At 36.6% G+C, this 27,999-nt stretch overlaps 1 protein-coding gene and 1 pseudogene across 1 annotated transcript; both read left to right on the top strand.

The window, feature by feature from the left end:
* Nucleotides 1–4,534: 4,534 nt before the first annotated feature.
* CLEC6A (C-type lectin domain containing 6A) lies at nucleotides 4,535–27,941 on the top strand. The gene is given in 6 exon segments (XM_055095354.1): nucleotides 4,535–5,001; nucleotides 6,755–6,844; nucleotides 8,454–8,555; nucleotides 14,343–14,488; nucleotides 26,603–26,718; nucleotides 27,797–27,941. Coding segments are annotated over 6 exon segments (630 nt in total). The 5' UTR covers nucleotides 4,535–4,970.
* Nucleotides 9,314–11,734, top strand: LOC100972305 (large ribosomal subunit protein eL15-like; annotated as a pseudogene).
* Nucleotides 27,942–27,999: the final 58 nt, after the last annotated feature.

Below are 27,999 nucleotides of genomic sequence, written 5' to 3' on the forward strand. Positions count from 1 at the left end.
AGTAACATGGATGGAGCTGGAGACCATAATCTTAAGGGAATTAACATCAGAACAGGAAACCAAATACTGCACGTCCTCACTTACGAGTGGGAGTTAAACACTGAGCACACATGGATATAAATATGAAAACAATAGACGCGGTGGATTACTAGTTGGGAGAGGGAGGATGGGGCAAGGTTTGAAAAACTATCTTTTGGGTACTGTGCTCACTAGCTGGGTCCAATATACTCAATGAGCAATCCTACACATGTACCCCCTGTATCTAAAATAAAAGCCAAAATATACAGTAAAAAGAAAGGACCTTAATAGTTATATAAAAATTAAAAAGAGACACTTTTTTTGGTAAAAATAGCTTATGCTGTTGATGTTAACGAAGTTAATTTTTGATAAAAATATATATAATTTTTGTTATGTATTTATGAAAATAATAACCTGTTATAGAGTCAAAGCTTTAATCAGAATCTCACATGGGTCATTGGCCCATAAGAGTTTAATCATTATTCATCTAGATTGGTTTCAACTTCCCAACAACTCAACTCCACTACTCCAAACCCCTGATAAGGGTTAAGGGAAAACAAAATCATTTAGGGTTACCCAAATGAGCTGTCCCAATTCCAGTAATGGTGAACTAGCTTGTTGTAGACCAACTCTTGCACGAAGAACAACTAACAGAACAAAGTCGGCTTCAAAGCATTGGGGAGGTATCATGGCACTGAGGGCTGGGGCACATGAGGGTACAGGTGTGACCAGTGTGGATCCATGAACAATAAACTGCCACTTTTCCCTCCTTCAATTTCTGGATCTACATAATCTCTAGAATCTTGATATAATCCCAGGGACAGAGGATAGTCCCAAGAATGACTTCCAAAGAATTTCTTATTATCCAGTGGTAATAGGAATCAACAATAACAAAAAACCTAATACATTGAAAATAATGAAATGCTATATGTCTTGTGTATTTGAGGATATGTGTATATTTAAATTTAAAAATAAACTTTACTGTCAAAAATGCAAACTTGGGGAGGGCGGAAAGATCACAAACAAGGCTGCCACTTCACATCTGGAGGGTTGCACGGCCGTGGGGCAGAGGCTCTCCTCACCTCCGCCCCTCACTTCCCAGACAGTGGGTCAGCCGGGCAGTTATTTGAGGACATTTTATATTAATTTGTGTGTACCTCATATCTGAGTCTAAATATCTCCCAGGGGCAATGTTTGTCACCAGCAATCGATGTAATTGTTTTTATCTTAATTCAGATACAAGAGAATCAAGTTGTGCCTGCTTAGTTCAATCATGGATAGATCCAATCATGGATACCAGTTTTCAAAAGAACAACCCAATACTCTTTTTAGGAAAAGGATTTAGTTCATATTGTTAGTTCACCTCTCACATCTCATTTAAAAGAGATCAAGCCAAAACAACAATTTTCACTTTGTCTACTGGTATACTAGTATATGCTTTTATTTTCAATCTCTAGTAGTTCCCATCTTCTCCATTGCTTGTTTTTGCATTACTCCCTGGACAGGCTCAAAGAACTTAATGTTTGTTTGGAGATGTGGCCTGAGCCTGCCCACAATTCTGCTTTTGCTCTGATTTAGCATTCTCTCTCTTGATTTTGTTTTATATTATATTATATTTTATATTGGTGCATCTCTTCTTTTTGCCTTTGCTCCTACCATTTCAGCGCTCTTGATTCAAAGGCATGTCACTGTAATCTAGAAATTTATACAGGACAAATAAATAGAAAGAAGCAAAGAGAATGGAGCATAGGGTTGCTAATGGTCAAGACCAGAACGTGATTAGGGGAGCATAATAGGAGACAGATGAGAACCAAAGAAGTGTTTAAACTACTTTACCTCCAGATAGCTGAGGAGAATGCATTCTTTTACTGGACCACCAAGTGATTCAATCCTTGGGTTTGTGTTTCTTTGTCTCTGACGGGAACTGGAAACAAATGTTGACATCTTATAACCACTTCTCCCTTGTCCTTTTATGATCAAATGCATCTCAAATTAACCATTGGGGAACTTTTCTGAGCTTTTATCCTGTGACTCAATGTCTATTTCATCATTCGCTATAGCTGTAACTATCTCGTCACTTTAAAAATCCCTGTTCAGTTTAAAACCATTGTTGAGAGTTTTTATGGAGGCTCTATTATGAAGGCATGGTTGGTTACATCATTAGCCATTAGTGACTGAACTCAATCTCCAGGCCTTTTTCTTCCCCGGAGGAGTGGGGCTGAAAGTTTCCATCCTCTAGTCACATGGTTGGTTCCTCTGGCAACCAGCCCCCATCCTGAAGCAGTCTTGGGGAACATTAAGAGTTACCTCACGAGCATAGACACCAGGCTTGGTTAAACTTGTTATGAATCATAAAAGACTCTCTTTTCATCTTAAAATTTTTTTTAATGTTCAGTTAGGTAACTATTGTTAATTTTTTTCTTTCATCTTTTATTGCCCTGGAGCTATTTCAGAAACTTGGAACAAAAAACAAATAGATAACATAAGATTTTTCTTACACCTTTATTACTCTAGAACATGGTTGAGAAGCTGAGGACAAAACCCAAACATTGTAACCAAAGATGCTCTTATCATTTCTATCAACCAGGAAGTTTTAGGGTTTCAGAAGCTCTGTGATAAACAAAAATGAAATATACATGTTTCTTATAATATCACAAGTTCAATATTCATAGTAGATTCTCTTGTATACAAGATTGCTCACTTGAGAATGTGGAGCTGTTTGTGATGTTAATAGAATGATCTACATTTTAGAGACTGCATGTGAATGATTAAGTATTTCAAAGCCCTTAGGTAATGATTGGAGGAAACCAAAATAACCTTTTCTAAGATAACTGCAAATTGTTGAGCTGAAAAAGGTGGCAATGTAGGAGAACATTCTTCCCCTCCTTCTTCTTGCCTGTTGGCAGAACAACAATTTACAAAGACAAAGGTCTTCCTGCCTTCCTTTCTACTTTTCCCAGCTAAGGATTAGCTCCTTTACGATACTTGTAAAAGGATTTAGAAGCAGATTTTACTCTTCCTGTTAAAATACCTTCCTGTATTTCATTTCCTTTTGGAATCGTGAAGATACTCTCTTCTTTGTCTTTTCACTATCATCCTAAAGGAAGTAGCTGAAGCCACATTAATATAGAGAGTTTATTTGGGCAAAGGATGAGGACAGCTACCCAGGAAAACACTTCTAGGTTGCCTTGGGAAGTGGTCTAGAGAACAAAGGAAAGACTGAAGATTTTAAAGAAAAAAGAATGAATCTGAAAAATCATGGAACCATCCCAAATGCTCATCAATCAATGAGTGGATAAAGAAACTGTGGTATAGATATACAATGGACTACTACTCAGTCATAAGAAGCAATGTATTAATAGCACTTGCACTGACCTGGATGAGATTGGAGACTATTATCCTAAGTGAAGTAACTCAGGAATGGAAAACCAAACATCATATGTTCTCAATGATATGGGGAGCTAAGCTGCTATGACACAAAATGTATAAGAATGGTACAATGGACTTTGGGGACTTGGGGGGAAGAGTGGGAGGGGGATGAGGGATAAAATATTACAAATATGGTGCAGGGTATGCTGCTTGGGTGATGGGTGCACAAAAATCTCACAAATCACCACTAAAAACCTTACTCATGTAACCAAATACCACCTGTACCTCAATAACTTATGGAAAAATAAAAATTAAAAAAAGAATGAATCAGGAGAGGGAGTGAATTAAAAAGTTACTCATCAGTAAATTATCATTGGTTTACAGAAACCACATTGATTAGTAATTAGCTGTATACTGTTAAATTTTAGGGTTCAGTTAGTCTAGAACCTACATAGCAAATGGCTTCAAGAGGTAAATTTCATGCAAGGTGGGAGTGAGGCGTGACTTCTGTCATATCTCTCTCATGAGTCCACTCTGGACTTGATAGTTTCAAGGCACTCACATTCCTCAAATAACAGTTTTTTTTTTTTTTTTCGTTCTCAGCACTCCATAAGATTTATGGCTGTTTGTTAACATACTATTTAAGCAAGGCCTGTAAGCCACTGCCATGAAAGAGATAAATATATTTGAACTGAGTTCTCTCCTGAGTGATGGGTATAACACACATTGATAAACTGCTGCTTTTTCTCTTGTTTCTCTGCCTTTTGTTTTCAGGAGAGTGTCTCTACTAAGAATCTATGAGGACAAGAAAACATCATATATTTTCTGTGCTACAATATAAAATTCATGAAGCCTGTTTCTGATTTTATATCACTTCAGGCTCCCTTTTGCCTAATCAGGGAGATTACAAAATATCACTGACATCTGCCCAATATTAGTCTGGATGCAGTAAGAATGTTTCATCACCTTTGCAGACTGATTTCAGAATGTTTCATTTTGCAGTCACATTCCTTAGCAATGTTCATGGGTTTTGTTATTTACTATGTTACCCTTCATATCTAAACCATATCCATCCAATCAAACTTTTGCTTACTTCCTAGGACACTGTTCAACACATGGATTAAGGCTTGCATAAAATAAGCAGCCAATGTAAAGGTTAGTTAGGGAGCACTTAATTTAACCAAGTTCTCTAAATAGTTGTCTTTTAGGAGATACAAAATTTTCTATTTTGCATGCCAGAATGAATAGGAATTAGACAGAGAAATTTTATGTTAGAAACTGAAGAAATGATCTAAGTATTCTTGTCAAAGTTCTCATGAATGGTTTTCAATATGTTTCTCAATTCCTCTTTTGTTTTTTTTTTTTTTACCCCACGTATCGAAATCACTGGAAACTTTAGTTGTAATTGTGACTTCTTTTTTTGAGGTACACTTAATGTTGGAAGTCTCTTAGTCCTATGAGAGTGTGTAGCAGTTTGTCCCTGAGCTCTAGCTTCTTTAAATGAAGCTGTGTCTCTGGGCAACATCTTTAGGGAGAGAGGTACAAAAGGTTCCTGGACCTTCTCAACACAGGGAGCCTGCATAATGATGCAAGAGCAGCAACCTCAAAGTACAGGTGAGTATTTCCTCAGTTTCAGAGGAAAGTGGAAGTGTATGGTGAAATGAGATCACCTGGAGAGAAGAAGTAGCCAAAGAACAGATTGAAGAGCTAGTGATTGGACCAATACAGTAGACTCAAAGGAATTTGAAAGAAAGAGTAAGTCTTCAGAGCCAGAGCCATAAGCACTTGAAAGAATAAGAAAGCAAATATTTTTTGGGAGGTTTGTACCAGATTTTATTGATAGTTTAGGGAGACAGAAAAGATTTACATGATAGACGGTAAACAGGGAAATAACTGATTATTGGATGTCTGCTCTTAGAAGTCTTTTGACTAATTTTGAAATCCAGGAAGCAGTACTCTTTCCAATTACCCTAAGTTTTTTTTGTACTTGCTTTTCTAATTTTTTTGTAAGAAAAAAGCTTCCCATTTTTAATGCATGAAAATTTGACTTTAGCTTCAACTCTTTGCATGTCCATCAATAACGTTTTAAAAATTTTTTATTAAAATTTTTTATGGATACAAAATAGTTGTGCATGTTTATGGGCTCCATGTGATATTTTGACACAAGAATATGATGCGTAATGGTAAAGTCTGGAAAATTACATTATCCATCACCTCAAATATTTATCATGTCTTTGTGTTTGGAACATTCCAAATCTACTCTTCTAGCTATTTTGACATATGCAATAAATTATTGTTGGGTTAGGCTCAGTGGCCCACACCTGTAATCTCAGCACTTTGGGAGGCTGAGGCGGGTGGATCACTTGAGGTCAGGAGTTAGAGACCAGCCTGGCCAACATGGTGAAATCCCGTCTCTAATAAAAAGACAAAACTTAGCTGGGCATGGTGGCATGCACCTGTAATCCTAGCCACTCAGGAGGCTGAGGCAGGAGAATCACTTGAACCCAGGAGGTGGAGGTTGCAGGGTGCCAAGATTGCCTCATTGTGCTCCAGCCTGGGAGAGTGAGACTCCATGTCAAAAAAAAAAAAAAAAGTTAACTACAGTTATCCTGCTGTGCTAAGGGACACTAGATTTTATTTCTTCTAGCTAATTGTATTTTTGTAGGTATGAAACAACCCTTCTCTATCTTCTCTTCCGAATTAACCTTCCTGGCCTCTGGTAACCACCATTCTATTCGCTACCTCCATGAGATCAATTTTTTTAACTCCCACATATGAGTCAGAATATGCAATGTTTGCCTTTCTGTGCCTGGCTCATTTCACTTAACACGATGTCCTCTGGTTCCATCTGTGCTGTTGCAAATGGCAGGATTTTATTCTTTTTTATGGTGGAATAATATGCCATTGTATATATTATACTACATTTTCTTTATCCATTCATCTGTTGATGGACACTTAGGTTGATTTCATATCTTGGCTACTGTGAATAGTGCTACAATAAACATGGGAGTGCAGATATCTCTTGGATATACTGAAGAAACCAAATATCAATACAGAGATATGAGAAATGGGAGACAAAAGTGATGTTTTGAGAAAGGAAATCAATGGAAACATGTAATAGTTTAGAAGAAAGAATAAAGATATGAAAATTCCAGTTGGTTGAGCGTATGTTTTACCTGTATTCTTTTGGGCCACAGAGCTACTACCTGGTTATTTATTCTGAGGGAGTTTGTAAGCTGTCTTCTTGCTTTAAGTTTTTAACTGCTCTGAGGTTCTTCATCTAGTTTGTTCATTGTTGTAAGCTTCCTGGGGATTTTGGCTCCCTGGCCCCCTGGTAACTGCATTTGTTGTCTTCCTGATTGGACAGAGAAAAGAGGCTGGTGGTCCCTGAGACTCTGGTCTGTGGCTGGGATTTCCATTGCACTCCTCAGTGCTTGCTTCATTGTGAGCTGTGTAGGTAAGTTCTTCACTGAGGTGCATTTTCCTTGCTTCCTTTCCCTTGAATATTCCATACAGGTTTCCTAGGATATATTCTCCTTTGCCCCATTAATACGTCAGCTCTTACTTGGAATGCCACACTTTCCTTGATTTCTCCTTTTCCCTTTGTTTTTCTCCCTCTATCTTTTGAAAACTGAATTCTTGTAGATGTACTTTACCTGGTTTTATTAGCATTTTCTTAATCATGGCCTCACATATCCATGTTGTCCATTGTAGCCATCATCTAAGACACCATCTTTCAGGACTGGATTCACTAGTAATCGTGTGTTCCCTGGTGACAAAACTCTTGTATTGGGAGTGCAACTCTAATTGCTGTCATAATTGTCATATTCTATATTAGATTCTTTGATTCATGTGCAGATCCTTTCCAATGTGAGAGGAAAAAGTATTCAAATGAAATGATGGAGATAAAGAGGATAAAATATTTCTTCCCTGTTCTGCTTGCCTCCAAATACATGTCTCAAGTTCATTGTGTGAGAAGTCTTAAAGACCTTTTTCCTCTCCGATTCACAATTTGCATTTCTATTCATTGATAAGGTGATTAAAAATGGTTATTGAATAGTCTGGGAGGGAGTGAAAGTGACTTCCCCTGTCAATCAGGTTGTAGCTATAGTTCCCTCAGAGATTTAAATAAATCTCACAATATTTAGTAAAATACAAATAATTATCACCAAAGTTAGAATCTGTTTTACTTTTCATAATCAAGTGCAAGAGAGAAGGGGGTTTAAGAATAGTTATTTCATAAAAAGAAACACAAATTCAGGATCTCAAAACATGAACTAAGAGCGGGGCAGAAAGATTTGACTGTATTGAGCTCTAGTTATAGAAGGACAAAAAAGAAATGAGTGAAGAATCAGATCAGATCCTGAGAGATAAAAGGTCTTGCTGAAAGTGAACATTAACATAAAAGTTAATGTTCATTTGAGACATTAAAAATATTTTTATAAACGTTTAAAGTTTCCCCTTGGTGGTTACTTAGCCCATATGTTTATGTGTGGCTACCTGCAGCTAGAATTATCTAGAAAACATCAAAATAACCTGTGTGCTTGCATCAAGGTTATTAAGGCTAAGGAGAAGCAGACATCCAGTGAGTCCATAAATATTTATTGATGACTTTGTGACAGTTACCCTTGTAGGTGTTTGCGATTAAAAAAAATTATCAGTTTTCACCTTCAGACTTCCTTCTTTTTTCATAATAAAATATTTTTAAATTATTATTTAAAATTGTGGGTACATAGTAGGTGTATATATTTACGGGGTACATGAGATGTTTTGATACCTTTAAGTTGTGTTTGTGATTAATTGTTGTGGGAAACAGGCAGAATCTCTGTCCAAGAGCATGGAGCCTAAATTCTAGTGGTGAAAAGACCAAAAAATTAAATGAGGGATATATATAAAAAAATAAGATAAATGAATACAAGCAAATAATAATTTGGCATGGTTTTTATGGGGCTTGCCTAGAGAAACAGCAGTGGGGGTCAGAGGTAAGCCAGCACTGTACAGATATAGAGCCTAAGGCTTTATAGCAAAATAATAGATGGACACTAATGCTTCTTCTTCCTTTACAGTAACTTACCATTTTACATATGGTGAAAATGGCAAAAGGCTGTCTGAACTACACTCATATCATTCAAGTCTCACCTGCTTCAGTGAAGGGACAAAGGTGCCAGGTAAATCTTTAAAATACTGAAATAGACTTTCTTTTTTCTCAGGGAGAAATCAGGGTTGAGATCAAGATTGGTGTATTCTATTGTGCATTTGTGTGTGTATGTTTTATTAAAGCCTCTGCTTGGATATTTTCATAATTTCTCTAAACATACATGTTCATATCAGGCTCTAGACATGCCTCCAGAATACTTCCTTCATCACACTTCTTGAGCTTGGTAAATATTATAAACCTACATGCATGTAATTTGCTCAGGCCAACCCTGGAAATTATTTATAACAATTCTTACAGTTCTTACATTCCCCTCACCCTCCATCATAAAATAATTTCTTTGATATTTAAGGTTTCCAATTAATACTACCCATCTCCATCCCAAATACTAGCTTTATTCCTGGTCAAATTGGTTCAGGATGCGACTGATGCCTGTCCAAAATATACTGTTGTTAACTTCATATGCGGAGAGTTGGCAGAGTTGAATTTAGGATTATGGTTGGTGTATTAGTCAGTTTTCATGCTGCTGGTAAAGACATACCTGAGACTGGGCAATTTACAAAAGAAAGAGGTTTATTGGACTCACAGCTCCACGTGGTTGGGGAGACCTCACAATCATGGTGGAAGGTGAAAGTCGCGTCTCACATGGCAGCAGACAAGAGAAGAGAGAATGAGAGCCAAGTGAGATGGGTTTCCTCTTATCAAACCATCAGATCTTGTGAGACTTATTCACTACCAGGAGAACAGTAAGGGGGAAACCACCCCCAAGATTCAATTATCTCCCACAGGGTCCCTCTCACAGCACGTGGGAATTATGGGAGTACAATTCAAGGTGAGATTTGGGTGGAGACAGAGAAACAAACCATATCAGTCAGCTTCATGGAAAAGGGGAAGAGCCTTTCTGTCTGGCGGAAGCCATCACGTAAGTCAAGATGGGTGCATACAAGTACATCCAGGAGCTATGGAGAAAGAAGCAGTCTGATGTCATGAGCTTTCTTCTGAGGGTCCACTGCTGACAGTACCGCCAGCTCTCTGCTCTCCACAGGGCTCCCCACCCCACCTGGCCTGATAAAGCGGGCCGACTGGGCTACAAGGCCAAACAAGGTTACCTTATATATAGGATTCGTGTTCGCCCTGGTGGCCAAAAACGCCCAGTTCCTAAGGGTACAACTTACCGCAAGCCTGTCTATCACGGTGTTAACCAGCCAAAGTTTGCTCCAAACCTTCAGTCTGTTGCAGAGGAGCGAGCTGGATGCCACTGTGGGGCTCTAAGAGTCCCAAATTCTTACTGCGTTGGTGAAGATTCCACATAAAAATTTTTGAGGGTTATCCTCATCGATCCATTTTATAAAGCTATCAGAAGAAATCCTGACACCCAGTGGATCACCAAACCAGTCCACAAGCACAGGGAGATGTGTGGGCTGACATCTGCAGGCTGAAAGAGCCGTGGCCTTGGAAAGGGCCATAAGTTCCACCACACTATTTGTGGTTCTCATCTGGCAGATTGGAGAATGTGCAATACCCTCCAGCTCCACCGTTACCGCTAATAAAAGTAAAGTTTGTAAAATTCATACCTAATAAGCAATTTAGGACAGTCAAAAAAAAAAAAAAAGAAAAGAAAAAGGGAAAGAGAAGTAAAGTGCATAGTTTTCTTCTCACCTATGTGGAACATTGTTTCAACAACTAGCATTTGAATGAATATTTTCCTGGAAGCAACAATGGGCACCTTAGCTTTTGCCTTCAGAATGCCCTGAAATGGGACAGAGATGGATATTAATTAAATTAACTCCATATCCATCTGGCATAAGAGACTGTTCATTTGCCCCCTAAGTATATCCAATGTAAATGACCAGCCAAGCTGTTCAATACAACTACTTAAAGTTACAGAAAAGCTTATGTGATAAAATACAATTATTTTGTATAATACCATGTCAGCAAATAAAAGTGCTCCAATTTTAACAACATCCTTTCAAATGATCATTACAATGAAAAATAAAAATAAAAGTCCATACACAAAATTTCCATTTTGATTAACGTTAAAAAATAATTGAAATCCACATTGTATCTTCTTCAGTTTCTTTCCCACTCAGTTTTAATCAGAGTGTGGAGACTTTCAGCTGCATACGAAGAGCTAGAGTTCCTTCAATCCACCTGCACTCGGCCTAGGCCAGTTTTGACTGTTTTGCTTGTCAACCCCCAAAAAGGATTTTGAAAACATATATACCCTCCAATACAGTTTAATTTTGTGGGGAAAAGAAAGAGAGATCAGATTGTTACTGTGTCTGTGTAGAAAGAAGTAGACATAGGAGACTCCATTTTGTTCCGTACTAAGAAGAATTCTTCTGCCTTGAGATGCTGTTAATCTGTAACCTTACCCCCATCCCTGTGCTCTCTGAAACACGTGCTGTGTCAACTCAGGGTTAAATGGATTAAGGGCTGTGCAGGATGTGCTTTGTTAAACAGATGCTTGAAGGCAGCATGCTCGTTAAGAGTCATCACCACTCCCTAATCTCAAGTACCCAGGTACACAAACACTGCGGAAGGCCACAGGGACCTCTGCCTAGGAAAGCCAGGTATTGTCCAAGGTTTCTCCCCATGTGACAGTCTGAAATATGGCCTCGTGGGAAGGGAAAGACCTGACTGTCCCCCAGCCCAACACCCGTAAAGGGTCTGTGCTGAGGAGGATTAGTAAAAGAGGAAGGCATGCCTCTTTGCAGCTGAGACAAGAGGAAGGCATCTGTCTCCTGCCCGTCCCTGGGCAATGGAATGTCTCGGTATAAAACCCGATTGTATGTTCCATCTACTGAGATAGGGGAAAACCGCCTTAGGGCTGGAGGTGGGACATGCAGGCAGCAATACTGCTCTGTAAGGCATTGAGATGTTTATGTGGATGCACATCTAAAAGCACAGCACTTAATCCTTTACCTTGTCTATGATGCAGAGAACTTTGTTCACATGTTTATCTGCTGACCTTCTCTCCACTATTATCTTATGACCCTGCCACATCCCCCTCTCTGAGAAACACCCAAAAATGATCAATAAATACTAAAGGAACTCAGAGGCTGGCGGGATCCTCCATATGCTGAACGCTGGTTCCCTGGGTCCCCTTATTTCTTTCTCTATACTTTGTCTCTGTGTCTTTTTCTTTTCCAAGTCTCTCGTTCCACCTAACGAGAAACACCCACAGGTGTGGAGGGGCAACCCACCCCTTCATAATTTGACATCAGATTTTTATCATGCTATAGAAGCAAAAGCTTTAATTTCTGGAACATTGTAAATATTGACTTTAAAAAACAAAAATGTTATTTCTCTTTTAAAATGTATTTACTTGTGTGTAAATACTATTACAAAGTGTTAACCCCCATCATCCATTAAAACAATCAGAAACATGTATTGTTTAACAGTTGGATGTTTTACATCATTTTTCTATCCCCTTGAACTAAAATTTACATGATACTTTTCTCATCTGTCAAAATATGTAGATAAACATGCCTAATATTTTAATTTCCTGTGGCCCATTAGGCTTCGAGTGGTATAAAATGTGTTCTGCATTGATTTACTATCATAATTATTATCAGGACACAATATCAAAACATCACAAAGTTATTATAGATTTTGATAAATCATTAATAATTAAGTAAAACTATTGGAAGTCTAAATCTTAATGAGATGAGTGGAACTTTGAAAAAATGCTATCGAATGTAATTATAATATTGTTGCTAACATATTCAACACCAATTCATCTCCTATTTTCCAATTTAATGACATTAACTGAAAAATCTTGCTCACCTAAGTCAGTAAATTAGAATGAAAAAGGCTTTGTTTGAATGTCACTCAATTTTGGATATTCTTTCAGCATTATCTGCTTACGACGATATAGTGATCTGTTGTCAAAAGTTATTTATAATGGTTCGTAAACTGAGAATTTGATCAGGTTACTACCAATGTTATTGAAAGTAAAGAAAAAGAAATATTATAGAATAATTTTGCAAAAGATTTATTTCTCGGTCAGTAGTTATTTGCTTTCTCAAAGGTATACCAAAAAGTGTTCTAATAAGGCTTATCAAATGATTATGATTTACACCTGCTACTTTCTACACTTGCAAAGTAACTTGATCAGCTCATTATTCTCAGCATAAATTGAGAAAATAAAATATTATTAATGTTAGCATACCCTTTTGACAGATGCTTTTATTGATCACAGCTGTCAATATTTTTTGTCAGCCTTGGAGCTGGCAATTTCACATGTTCAACTTACAAAAAATGTTTGGTGTACACAGCTCAACTGGCAAAGTCAGTCAAATTTGACTTTCAAAATTCAAATCGTATGTTAATACATACTTTGAGACATATTAAAGCAATCATTAATAATGAGCAGAATGCACAATGAAGGTATATTTCTAAAAGCAGCCAATATGCAAATAATATAGGTATGGTTAATCTATTTTATTCATTTTATAACATTATAAAAGGAAGAATAAGATTTTTGGTTTTTAATCACTTAATATGTAATGATATAGTTATGTAAAAAAATGAATAAAATAGAACTATATGTAATAACATGGATGAATATTAGTAATGCAAAATAAAAAAATAAGCCCAAGAAGATCACATATCTTATAATTGCTGTTTAAAATTTCTTTCTTTTTCTTTTTTTTTTTTTTTGAGACGGAGTCTCACTCTGTCGCCCAGGCTGGAGTGCGGTGGTGCAATCTCGGCTCACTGTAAGCTCCGCCTCCCGGGTTCACGCCATTCTCCTGCCTCAGCCTCCAGAGTGCTGGGACTAAAGGCGCCTGCCACCACACCTGGCTAATTTCTTTTTGTATTTTTAGTAGAGATTGGGGTTTCATCTTGTTAGCCAGGATGGTCTTGATCTCCTGACCTCGTGATCCGCCCGCCTCGGCCTCCCAAAGTGCTGGGATTACAGGTGTGAGCCACTGCACCTGGCCTACAATTTCATAACAAAACAAACCTAAACAATTTACTATTTAGGTATACATATATATTTGTTTAAATTATACTTAATCAAAATCATATTGATATAAAATATATCAGTGGATTTGTATATGGCTAGCTATGGATTTCTTTAATCCTAGAAGAGTGGCAAACTGGTACTTGTAAGGGAAGAGAACTGCTAATTGTTTAAGATGCTTAAAGCATTTAATACTGTGTGAAAATTAGTAATAGGTAACATTTATTGAGCAATTATTCTATGTTAAGCACCTTTTAAAATGCTTTACACATTTTATGTGATTAAGTCCCCCTGTGAGGTTGGCACTATTATTATTTCCATTTTAGAGATGGAATCATTGAGGCTCAAGAAGGTTATGAATTTGCTCAAAGACATACATGATAAATGGAATTCTAATGAGGCATAATTCTAATTCTCATAACCAACTTGTGAATAGTTACCATTTTGAAAACCTAAGGCTCTGTGGCTTGCCAGAGATTACTGAGCAGAACTGGGTTTCTAGGTTCGTCTGTGTTAGTCATTTAAAATTCTAAGAGGACTTGGTGCTGATAATGTATAAGGGACATGAAAAACAAAACTCAATAGTGACTTTTTTTTTTTTGCAAAAAAGAAAATTGGGAGAAATTCTGCAGGTAAATTTTAGTAAATATTGAGGACTTAATGCTAAAGAATGTTTATGTGAAATCAATTCTAGGAACCCAAATTCTATAATTCAGGAAACAGTAAAAACATGAATTAAGAAACTGTCTCTACAAAGCAATTGCAGATCATTAATCTCATTTATCTTATCTTGCACTCACTCTTTTTTTTCATGTAACACAAAAATAGCCTGGGGATGTTGCCCAGCTTCTTGGAAGTCATTTGGTTCCAGTTGCTACTACATTTCCAGTGAAGAGAAGGTTTGGTCTAAGAGTGAGCAGAACTGTGTTAAGATGGGAGCACATTTGGTTGTGTTCAACACAGAAGCAGAGCAGGTACTGTTTCCATTTAAAATTTATTTAATTGTAGAGAAAACACATAATATAAAATTTACTGTCATAACCATTTTTCAGTGTACTGTTCAGTAGCATTTACTATTTTCACATTACTGGGTAACAGATCTCTAGAACTTTTTCATCTTGCAAAACTGGAACTCCCCGTCCATTGAACAAGAACTACCCATTTCCCCATCCCTGAAAGCCCTGGCAATCACTCCTCTACTTTCTGTTTCTATGAGTTTGACTATTTTAAATACTTTATATAAGTGAAATTATATAGTATTTGTCATTTTTTGAATAACCTACTTCATTTAGTATAATATCCACAAGATTCGTCCATGTTCTCATATATGACAGGACTTTCTTTCACTTTAGGGCTGAATAACATTCCATTGTATGTGTATCTAACACTTGTTTTTTGTTTCTTTGTTTTATTTGATTTCTTATTTTCCAGGTTTATTGAAGTGTGACTGACCACCAAAAGTAGTATATATTTAAGGTGTACACTGTGATGATTTGATATACAAATATATTGTGAAATGGTTACCACAATCAAGATAATTAATATATCTATTACCTCATATATTTAGCCTTCTTTTTCTCCTTTTTTGTGGTGAGAACACATAAGATGCTACATTTCCATTCATTTACTTGTCAGTTGTCACTTAGGTTGCTTCCACTTTGCAGCTATGGTGAATAATTGCGCAATGAATGTGGGTGTGCAAATAATCTTTTAGAGTTTCTGCTTTTAATTCTTTGGATATATACCCACAAGTGGGATTGCTGGATCACAAGTTAGTTCTATTTTTAATTTTTTGAGGAATCTTCATACTGTTTTCATGATGACTGTGCCATTTAACATCACCAGCAAGAGTACCCAAGGGTCTCACTTCACATTCTGGTCAACACTTGTTATTTTCTGTTTTGCTTTTTGAATAGTGACAATCCTAATGGATGTGAGGTAATATCTCATTGTGATTTTGATTTGTATTCCTTTAATGATTAGTGATGTTGAGCAAGTGTTGTTTTGGGTTTTTTTTGTTTTGTTTTGTTTTTTTGAGACAGAGTGTCGCTCTGTCACCCAGGCTGGAGTGCAGTGGCGCAATCTCAGCTCACTGCAACATCCGCCTCCCGGGTTCAAGCAATTCTCTGCCTCAACCTCCTGAGTAGCTGGGCTTACAGGTGCCTGCCACCATGATTGGCTAATTTTTGTATTTTTAGTAAAGATGGGGTTTCACCATCTTGGTCAGGCTGGTCTTGAACTCCTGACCTCATGATCCACCTGCCTTGGCCTCCCAAAGTGCTGGGGTTACAGGTGTGAGCCACCTCACCCGACTGGCAACTTTTAAAATATACTGTTGACAATGTGTATATCTTCTTTGGAGAAATGTCTATTCAAGTCCTTTGCCCTCTTTTTAACTGTGTTATTTGTTTTATTGTTGTTGAGTTGGAGGTGTTCCTTATATATTCTTGATATTAACCCCTTACCAGATATATGGTTTGCAAGTATTTTCTTTTATTCCTTAGGCTGTCTTTTCCTTAGTTGATTGTTTCCTTTGCTTTGTAGAAGTTCTTAGTTTGACGGAGTTCCATTTGTCTATTTTTTTGCTTTTGCTCCCCATGATTTTGGTTTCATATCCAATACATTGCTAATTTCAATGTCATGAATCTTTTTGCTTATGTTTTCTTCCTGGAGTTTTACAGTTTTAGGCCTTTGTTTAGGTCTTTAAAACATTTTGAGTTAATTTCTTATATGACGTAAGATAAGGATTCAACTTGATTATTTTGCCTATGGATATCCAGTATTTCTAGCTCCATTTGTTAAAGAGAGATTGTCTTTCCCCATTGTGCGGTGTTGGCACCTTGTTGGAGACTATTTGACCATATATGTGAGTGTTTATTTCTGGACTCTCTATTCTGTTCCATTGGTCTCTATGTCTGTCTTTATGCCAGCACCACATTGCTTCGATTACTGTAGCTTTGGAAGATATTTTGAAATCAGGAAGTGTGAGGCATCCAACTTTGTTCTTTTTCAAGGTTATTTTGGCTATTAGGGATTTCTTGATATTCCATATGACCTTTAGAATTTTCTTTCTTTCTGCAAAAAATAACATTGGGATTTTGGTAGGGATCACGTTGACTCTTTAGATTGCATTTTAACTATATTAAGCCTACCAATCATTAAACATGAGATGTATTTCCATTGATTTGTGTCCTCTTTGGTTTCCTTTATCAATGTTTTGTAGTTTTTATAGTGCAAGTGCTTTGCCTCCTTGGTTAAGATTATTTCTAAGTATTTTATTATTTTTGATGCTACTTTATTTATTTTGCTTTTTTTTTTTCCCCCAAGACGGAGTTTTGCTCTGTCACTAGGCTGGAGTGCAGTGGTGTGATCTTGGCTCACTGTGACCTCTGCCTCCCAGGTTCAAACGATTCTCCAGCCTCAGCCTCCCAAGTAGCTAGGATTACAGGCATGAGCCACTATGCCCAGCTAATGTTTTGTATTTTTAGTAGAGATAGGGTTTCACCATGTTGGCCAGGCTGGTCTTGAACTCCTGATTTCAAGTGATCCACCCACCTCAGCCTCCCAAAGGGCTGGGATTACAGGCGTGAGCCACCACATGTGGCCTTGATGCTACTTTAAATGGGATTATTTTCTCAATTTTCTTTTTAGATTGTTTATTTTTAGTGTTTAGAAATGATACTATTTTTTCTACATTGATTTTGCATTCTGAAACTGCTGAATTTGCTTATGAGTTCTAACAGATTTTTTGTTGAATATTCAGGGTTTGTTACATATAAGATTATGTCATCTGTGAACAGAGACAATTTTACTTCTTCCTTTCTTATTTGGATAATTTTTTTCTCTTCCTTGCCAAGTTGCTCTGGCTAGGACTTCCAGTACTATGTTGAAAAGAAGTGATGAGAATAGGCATTCTTGCCTTGTTCTGAATCTTAGAGGAAAAGCTTTTAATTTCTCAAAATTTAGTATGATCCAGGGATGCAAGGATGGTTTAATATCTGCAAGTCAATTAACGTGATACACCATATAAACAGAATTAAAAACAAAAATTATATTATCATCTCGATAGACCCAGAAAAACCATTTGACAAAATCCAGCATATCTTTATTATTAAAACCCTCAGTAAAATCAGCATAGAAGGGACATAGCTTGAGGTAATAAAAGTCATCTATGACAAACCTACAGCCAACATTATACTCAACAAGGAAAAGTTAAAATCATTCCCCCTGAGAACTGGAACAAGACAAGGATGCCCACTCTTACCATTTTTATTCAACATAGTACTGGAAGTCCTAGCCAGAGCAATCAGACAAGAGAAAAAAACCAAAGGGCATCCAAATTGGTAATAAGGAAGTTGAACAATTGCTGTTTGCTGATGACATGGTTATACCTAGAAAACCCTAAAGACTCATCCAAAAAGTTCCTAAAACTGATAAATGAGTTCAGCAAAGTTTCAGGATACAAAATTAATGTACACAAATCAGTTGCTCTGCTATATACTATCAGTGGCCATGTGGAGAATCAAATCAAGAACTCAACCCCTTTTACAGTAGCTGCAAAACAAAAATATTTAGGAATTTACTTAACCAAGGAGGTGAAAGACCTCTCTAAGGAAAACTACAAAACACTGCTGAAAGAAATCACAGATGACACAAGCAAATGGAAACACATCCTCATGGATGATTAGAATCAATATTGTTAAAATGACCATATTGCCAAAAGCAGTCTACAAATTCAATGTAATTTCCATAAAAGTACCACCATCATTCCTCTCAGAACTAGAAAAAAAAAAACCCTAAAATTCATATGGAATCAAAAAAGATGCTGCATAGCCAAAGTAAGACTAAGCAAAAAGAACAGATCTGGAGGCATTACATTACCTAACTCTAAACTATACTATAAGGCCATATTCACCAAAACAACATGGTACTGGTATAAAAAGAGACACATGGACCAATGGAACAGAATAGAGAACCCAGAAATAAAGCCAAATATTTACAGTCAACATCTTCAACAAAGCAAACAAAAACATAAAGTGGGAAAAGGACACCCTATTCAACAAACCGTGGTGGGATAATTGGCAAGCCACATGTAGAAGAATGAAACTGGCTCCTGATTTCTCATCTTATACAAAAATCAACTCAAGGTGGATCAAGGACTTAAATCTAAGACTTGGAACCATAAAAATTCTTGAAGATAACATTGGAAAAACCCTTCTAGACATTGGCTTAGGCAAAGACTTCATGACCAAGAACCCAAAAGCAAATGCAACCTAAACAAAGATAAATAGCTGAGACTTAATTAAACTAAAAAGCTTTTGCACAGCAAAAGAAATAATCAGCAGAGTAAACAGACAACACACAAAGTAGGAGAAAATCTTTGCAATCTCTACATTCAACAAAAGACTAATATCCAGAATCTTCAATGAACTTGAACAAATCAGCAAGAAAAATACAAACAATCCCATCAAAAAGTGGGCTAAGGACATGAATAGATAATTCTCTAAAGAAGATATACAAATGACCAACAAACTTATGAAAAAATGCTCAACATCACTAATGATCAGGGAAATGTAAATCAAAACCACAATATGATACCACCTTACTCCTGCAAGAATGGCCATAATCAAAACATCAAAATAAAATAGATGTTGGTATAGAGGTGCTGAAAAGGGAATACTTTTACACTGTTGGTGGGAATGTAAACTACTACAACCACTGTGGAAAGCATTGTGGGGATTCCTTAAAGAACTAAAAGCAGAACTACCTTTGATCCAGCAATCCCACTACTGGGTATCTACCCAGAGGAAAATAAGTCATTATATGAAAAAGATACTTGTACATGCATGTTTATAGCAGCACAATTCACAATTGAAAAAATGTGAAACCAGCCCAAATGCCTGTCATTTGTCTATAATACTACTCAGCCATAAAAAGAAATGAAATAATGGCATTGGCAGCAACTTGGATGGAATTAAAGACCATTATTCTAAGTGAAGTAACTCAGGAATGGAAAACCAAACATCGTATATTCTCACTCATAAGTGGGAGCTAAGCTATGAGGATGCAAAGGCATAAGAATAATATAATGGACTTTGGGGAGTCAGGGGAAAGTGTGAGAAATGGGTGAGGGATAAAAGACTACACATTGGGTACAGTGTACACTGCTTAGGTATGGGTGCACCAAAATATCAGAAATCACCACTAAAGAACTTATTCATGTAACCAAACACCATCTGTTCCCCCAAAACATATTGAAATTTAAAAAATTGAGTATGATGTTAGTCATGGGATTTATATATATGACTTTTATCATGTTGAGATACTTTCCTTCTGTTCCTTGTTTGCTGAGTGTTTTTATTAGTAAAGGATGTTGTATTTTGTCAAATGGGTTTTATGCACCAATTGAGGTAATCAGGTGGTTTTTGTTCTTAATTTTCATAATGTGGTTTATTACATTGATTTTCATGTGTTGAACAATTTTTAAATTCCAGAAATAAATCCCAGTTTGTCACTGTGTGTAACCCTTTTAGTATATTATTGGAGTGGTTTGTAGTATTCTGCTGAGAGTTTTTATATCAATATTCATCAGGCACATTAGTCTGTTGTTTTTTCGTAGTATCTTTTTCTAGTTTTGATACCAGGAAAATGCTGATCTCATCAAATGAGTTCAGAAATATTTCCTCCTCTTCGATTTTTTGATATTGTTTCAGGAGGATTAGTGTTAATTCTTCTTTAAATATATGGTAGAATTCACTAGTGAAGCCTTCTGATTCTGGGCTTTTTTTTGTTGGGAGGTTTTGATTACAGATTAATTTCCCTACTAGTTATTGATCTATTCAGATTTTTATTTCTTTATCATTCACTCTTGGCAGGTGGTATGTTTCTAGAATTCTATGAATTTCTTCTGTTACCTAATTTATTGGCATATAATTGTTCTCAGTAGTCTCTTATAATCCCTTTTATTTCTGCAGATATTTTGTAATATCTTCTATTTCACATCTCATTTTAGTCATTTGAATCTTCTTTCCTTTTTCTTACTTAGTCTAGATAAGCATTTGTCAATGTCTCCTACTCATAGCTTAGCTCCCACTTATTATGGTGGTGTCTATTTCTCCCTTCACTTCTGTAATGTTTGTCTTACATATCTAGGTGCTCTGATATTGGGTGCATATATATTTATAATTGCCATATCTTCCTTCTTTCTCTCTTGGGGCAGCTTTTGAGTTAGATTTTATCAGTCTGATATAAATATGGTGACCCATGCTCTTTCTTTGTTAACATTTGCAAGGAATATCTTTTTCTTTCTTTTCACTTCAGCCTGTGAGTGCTTTTGAGATAACATAAGACTTTTATATACAGTATATAGTTGAATCTTGTTTTTTATTAATAATTGCACCAATCTAGGTCTTGGGAAGTTTAATCCATTTGCATTTAAAGCAATTCTTTATAGAGAAGGAGTTAATATTGCCGTTTTCCTCAGTATTTCGTATATCTTGTGTATTTTGCCATTTTGTTCCTCTCTTGCTGCAATCTCTTGTGTTTCATTGATTTTCTGGAGTGGTATGTTTTGATTCCTTTCTCATTTCCTTTTGTGTATCTTCTATAAGTATTTCTTTGTTGTTATCTTTATGAGGATTACATAAAACATACTAAAGATATTAAAATTATAACCATTTTAAGATGATAACAACTTAACTTCAATTGTATACAAAAAGCCCTCTATTCCTTCAGATATCCCCCCCTCCCCATTTATGTCACTGGTGCCCCAAATTACTTATTTTTACATCATGCATCCGTTAACATAGATTTTTTATTTTTTTATTTTTTATTATACTTTAAGTTTTAGGGTACATGTGCACAATGTGCAGGTTTGTTACATATGTATACATGTGCCATGTTGGTGTGCTGCACCCATTAAATCGTCATTTACATTCGGTATATCTCTTAATGCTATCCCTCCCCACTCCCGCCACCCCACAACAGGCCCTGGGGTGTGATGTTCCCCTTCCTGTGTCCAAGTGTTCTTATTGTTCAATTCCCACCTATGAATGAGAACATGCGGTGTTTGGTTTTTTGTCCTTGCGATAGTTTGCTGAGAATTATGGCTTCCAGCTTCATCCATGTCCCTACAAAGGACATGAACTTATCCTTTTTTATGGCTGCATAGTATTCCATGGTGTATATGTACCACATTTTCTTAATCCAGTCTATCATTGTTGGACATTTGGGTTGGTTCCAAGTCTTTGCTATTGTGAATAGTGCCGCAATAAACATACGTGTGCATGTGTCTTTATAGCAGCATGATTTATACTCCTTTGGGTATATACCCAGTAATGGGATGGCTGGGTCAAATGGTATTTCTAGTTCTAGATCCCTGAGGAATTGCCACACTGACTTCCACAACAAAGATTTTACAGCTATTTTAATATATTTTTAAAGAAATGTATTAAAAGAATGTAAGAAAGAATCAGTGAACTTGAGGACAAGTCAATTGAATTCTGTACCAGAATTAAAAGTGATTTATGCACTAACATTACAATATTACAGAGTTCTGTATTTATGTATATATTTACTTTTACCAGAAATCTTGCATATGCTTTCATGGTTCTATCTATGAGTCTTTCACTTCAACTTAAAGGATTCCCTTTAGCATTTGTTTTAGGTTTTAGTGGCAATGAATTCTCTCAGCTTTTGTTTATCTGGGAAATTCTTAATTTCTTCACTTTTGTGTTTTTTTTTTTTTTTTGAAACAGGGTCTCCCTCTGCCACCTGGGCAGGAGTGTAGTGGTGTCATCTCAGCTTACTACAACCTCTGCCTCCCAGGCTCAAGAGATTCTTGTGCCTCAGCCTCCTGAGTAGCTGAGATTACAGGCATGGGCCACCACACTCGGCTAATTTTTGTATTTTTAGTAGAAATGTGGTTTTACCATATTGGCCAGGCTGATCTCGAACCCCTGGCCTCAAGTGATTCACCTGCCTCAGCTTCTTAAAGTGCTGGGATTACAGATGTGAGTCACTGCACCCAGCCTCTTCTTCACTTTTGAATGATAGTTTTCCCAGATACAATTTTCTTAGTTGGCTGATTTTATTTTTTTCAGTATTTTGAATGTATCATAACAGTCCCTTCTGTCCTGGAAGGTTTCACTGAGAAATCTGCTGACAGTTATAGGAGCTTGGTTGTACATGATGAGCACTTTTCTCTTGCTGCTTTTAACATTCTTTCTCTCTGACTTTTGACAGTGTGATTAAGACAGTGTCTAGAGATTTATTTTGTTCCTTTAATTTAGCCTTTTTTTTGTTTCATTGTACATCTTGAGATCTTTTGTTTACATTTAGGCATCAAAAAAACACCTATTCTAGTGTTTATTGTCTGGCTTCATACACACCTTCACCAATCAGCCTGGGTATAGATTCCAGGAGTCTCTCAAACTTTTTCTGGTGATGCATCTTCTCTGGATCTGTGTGTGTACTTTTCCAGATAAAGTAATTTACACAGGTTTCATTTTTAGGAGCTTGTATTCTCTTGCTTTACCTGGTGTCTATATGCAGTACCAGTCTCTCTAGAGCAGTAATAAGCTGCCATGCTTGCTTTCGTTCTCAGCCACCACCAAGTATCCCAAATATGTTGTGTTTCCTATTAGCAGTCTGAATTAGGTGTGATAGAAACCAGTCCCTAAGGTGGTCCCCTGGAAAGCCAGAAAACTGACGCATGTTTCACTCTTCTCTTTCCCTTCCAAGAGAGATGCTTAGAGATGGGAGTTTTTTCTGTATTGCATTGTGCCCCAGTATGAGGAAGGATTATGGCAAGTAAATGCAGCAAACTTTCTTACCTGCTTCAATGCCAGTTTTCTTGGCTTTGGTCTTACCAGTGGTGCTGTAAACTTTTAACTATTTTCTGAAGTTTACAAAGGCAATTTGGTTCATATATTAAGTCAGTGTCTTCATGGGGGAACTAGGGCATGGGGCTTTATATTCTGCCATCTTACTGACATCAGTGGAACATGTACTTTTAAAAATTAATTTCAACTTCTGTCTCAGATTTAGAAAGTACATGTTCATGTTTGTTATATGGGTATATTGCACAATGCTGAGGTTTGGGGTACAACTGATCCTGTTACCCAGGTACTAAGTGTAGTACCCAATAGTTAGTATTTCAACCATTACCCCATTCCATTCCCTCTCCCTTCCTCCTCTACTAGTCCCCAGTATCTATTTTTGCTAAGTTTATATCCATGAGTACTCAGTGTTTAGCTCCTACTTCTTATAAGTGAGAACATGTGGTATTTGGTTTTCTGTTCCTGTGTGAATTCACTTAGGATAATGGCCTCCAGCTGCATCCATGTTGCTGCAAAGGACATGATTTAAATCATTTTAATGACTATATAGTATTCCATGGTGTATATGTATTATATTTTCTTTATCCAATTCACCATTGATAGGCACCTAGGTCGATTCCATGTTTTTACTATTGGAAATACTATTGCAATGAACATATGAGTACATACTTTTTTTGGTGAAATGGTTCATTTGCTGCTGGATATATACCTAGTAATGGGATTTCTGGGTTGAATGGTACTTCTGTTTTATGTTTTTTGAGAAATCTCCAAATTGCTTTCCATGGAGGCTGAACTAATTCGCATTCCCACCAGCAATGTATGTAAGTGTTCCCTTTTCTCTACAGCCTCTCCAGCATGTGCTGTTTTTGACTTTTAAGTAATAGCCATACTGACTGCTGTGAGATGGTATCTCATTGTGCTTTTTGTTTGCATTTTTTTCATGATTAGAGATGTGCATTTTTTCTTATGTTTGTTGGCTGCTTATATATCTTCTTTTGAGAAGTGTCTGTTTATGTCTTTTGCCCATTTTTTAATGGGGTTGTTTGTTTCTTGTTTGTTCAATTGTTCAAGTTCCGGATAGATTCTGGATGTTAGACCTTTGCTGGATGTGTAATTTGTGAATATTTCTCATATTTTGTAGGTTGCCTGTTTGCTCCATTGATAGTTTCTTTTGCTAAGAAGCATTTTAGTTTAATTAGGTCCCACTTGAGAATTTTTGTTTTCATTGCAAATGCTTTTGAGGACTTAGTCATAAATTCTTTCCCGAGGCTGATGTCCGGCATGGTGGTTCCTAGGGTTTCTTCTAGGATTCTTATATTTGAGGTCATATACTTAAACTTTTAATCCATTTTGAGTTAATTTTTGTCTATGGTGAAAGGTAGGGGTTCAGATTTATTCTTCTGCATATGATTACCCAGCTATCCAGCACCATTTATTGAATAGGGAATTCTTTCTCTACTGCTTTCTATTGTCAACTTTGTCAAAGATCAGATGGCTACAGATGTTTGGCTTGATTTCTAGATTCTCTATTTTGTCCCATTGGTCTATGTGTCTATATTTGTAGCAGTACTCTAATGTTTTGGTTACTGTAGCCTTATAGTATAGTTTGAAGTTGGGTAATGTGATGTGTCTGGCTTTGTTCTTTTGAGCAGGTACTTTAAAAAATACAAATTAATACCAGGAAAACTTTCTTATTTAGTATGTAACATTTTTGGCTGAGAAGCACTACTCCCCACCCTGGAATATTAGGTTATGTCAGGAAGCCTCGGGGCAATACACAACAAATACTTGTTAAGCCTTCAGGTTCAATTCAAAATTAATTTCCATTTGCCTTGATAAAGTTACTTATAGGAAAACAATCTGGACATAGCTAAAGGTATTTTAGAAGCTTAATTGGAAAGATGAGAAGAATTATTTTTTATGAAATAAATAAATCGACTATAGTTAAAACCTAGTGAGCTCTCTATTATGTTTAACTTTTCCAAGTAATTTGCTACTTTCTTTCTTTTTTTTAAAATTATACTTTAAGTTCTAGGGTACATGTGCACAACGTGCAGGTTTGTTACATAGGTATACATGTGCCATGTTGGTTTGCTGCACCCATTAACTCATCATTTATATTAGGTATTTCTCCTAATGCTATCCCTCCCCCAGCCCCCTACCCTACGCAGGCCCCAGTGTGTGATGTTCCCCGCCCTGTGTCTAAGTGTTCTCATTGTTCAGTTCCTACCTATGAGTGAGAACATGTGGTGTTTGATTTTCTGTCCTTGTGATAGTTTGCTGAGAATGATGGTTAGTAATTTGCTACTTTCTAGGGAAGAAGTACTCAGGGGAGTAGAGAAACAAATTTGTATTTTAAGAACCCCAATGCAATTTCACTGAAAAACAGTAGGAAATTAATATGGAACACATCTTAGCAGTCAACGTGCTCCAGAAAAACTCTCTCTCTCTCTATATATATATATGTATATGTATGTGTGTGTGTGTGTGTGTCTATACACACACACATATGTATATATGAAAAGATTTATATGAAAAAATAGGCTCACATGATTATGTAGGCTAAGAAGTCCTGCAGTCTGCCATCTGGAAGTAGGAGACCTAGAAAAGCTGGTGGTGTAGGTCCAGTTTGAGTTCAAAGGCCTGAAATTCAGGGGAACCAATGGTGTAAATCTAGTCCAAGGGTAGTAAAAGATCGATGTCTTAGGTCAAGCAGCGGGCAGGCAGGAAGAAATAAAAATATGGATGAATTCCTCCTTCCTCTGCCTTTTGTTCTATTCAGGTCCTGAACAGATTGGCTAATGCATACCCACATTGGGGAGGGCAATCTACTACTGAGCTTACCAATTCAAATGCTAATCTCATCTGAAAACACCCTAACTCTCATCTGGTCACCCCTTGGCCCAGTCAGGTTGATGCATAGAATTAGCCATTACACCATCTCAACATATAAAATAAAAAAAAGATTGAAAACACAAAACTAAATTTATGTACATTTAAAGACAATTCTGTTTCTTGGTAAAGAAAAGAATGAAATTCTGAGACAAGAATTCCTGTATTAGGACTGTTTCTTCCCTGTAATGATATTGTTACTTTTGGCCTGTACTCCTGGTCAGTAGGCCATCATGTGACTGCTCCTTGCACCTTGTGTTTTCTTCTAAAGAATAGCTCTGAAGGCTATAAGCAACCTTTACTCTGTTCAATCTGGAAATACCAAAGTCTTTGACTCCTTTTTTTTCCTTCATGCAGAATTTCATTGTCCAGCAGCTGAACGAGTAATTTTCTTATTTTCTGGGGCTTTCAGACCCACAAGGTAATAATAATTGGCAATGGATTGATAAGACACCTTATGAGAAAAATGTCAGGTGAGTGCAGTTCTGGGGCCTTGTTTACGTAGAAAATCTAGGGAAATTTTGTTAGGAGTTACTAATAATGTTAATATTGGTAATTATGATAACAGGATCTAACAATTATTAAGCATTACTAAGGATATGCATTATCTCACTTAAACTTCATGAAAACTTCTCTTTTTATGAACTAATTTTACAGATAAAAAATTAAATAACTTGCCCCAAATCAATAAACTAATAAGATGAGAAACTGGATGTCAACTCCATGTCTATCTGATTCCAGAGATGGTGCTCTAAACTATTATATTTTGCTGTTTCTAAACACAAGTAGACACTTAAACTGATCTCTAATTAATAAAACTTAAAATATCTGGGTCAGAACTATGTACAATTTTAGTAGAAAAATTACATAATAATACTATTTACTTGTGGCTTTAAAAAAGAATTCAGTTATACATTATCTTATTTGATTCTTCCAAAATCTTGTGAGTTAGTTAGGGACCTTATTATAATTCCCATTTTTAAAGATGAGGAATCTAATACCTGGGGAGATTGAATTACTTCCCCATGATCAAAATGAGTGAGTATCAAAACCAGGTCTTGTAATTCCAAAAGTTATGTCCAACCTCCCAGTCTTTACCCAGAACGTATTCCCTGGAGGCAGGGTAACTTTTACATCCAGATTCAGGCATCCTAAGATTCACTTAAGGCAGATCCATGAGAATAAAGAAGCTTAGGAAGGTGATAAGAATACATAGATGTAAGGAGATAGCCTCTTTATTTCATGTCAGTAAGAAGGAAATTATTTAATAACCCCGCCAGCATAAAGGCTCTGTAAAGAGGAAGATGATTGCAGCGGAAAGATCTAGGAATAAACCATCTCATAAAATTTTGCCAGCAGAATGTTAAAGAGCAAGTGTAAAAGTATGTGTCCATACTTGAGGATTTGAGGAGGGTAGTATGAGAAGAAGGAACAATCATTGCAACGTTCTCTCTTCCTAAATCCCACTTTGTTCACCCCAGACTTTTATACTTTCTAATCATTCACCATGCATTCTTTGAAGATGTGTACTACCTTTTTGTTTTCCTTTAGATTTTGGCACCTAGGTGAGCCCAATCATTCTGCAGAGCAATGTGCTTCAATAGTCTTCTGGAAACCTACAGGATGGGGTTGGAATGATGTTATCTGTGAAACTAGAAGGAATTCAATATGTGAGATGAATAAGATTTACCTATGAGTAGAAGCTTAATTGGAAAGAAGAGAAGAATTACTGACGTAATTTTTTCACTGACGTC

The sequence above is a fragment of the Pan paniscus genome, chromosome 10 (assembly GCF_029289425.2).
Source record: "Pan paniscus chromosome 10, NHGRI_mPanPan1-v2.0_pri, whole genome shotgun sequence".
In the NCBI taxonomy this organism is placed as follows: Eukaryota; Metazoa; Chordata; class Mammalia; order Primates; family Hominidae; genus Pan; species Pan paniscus.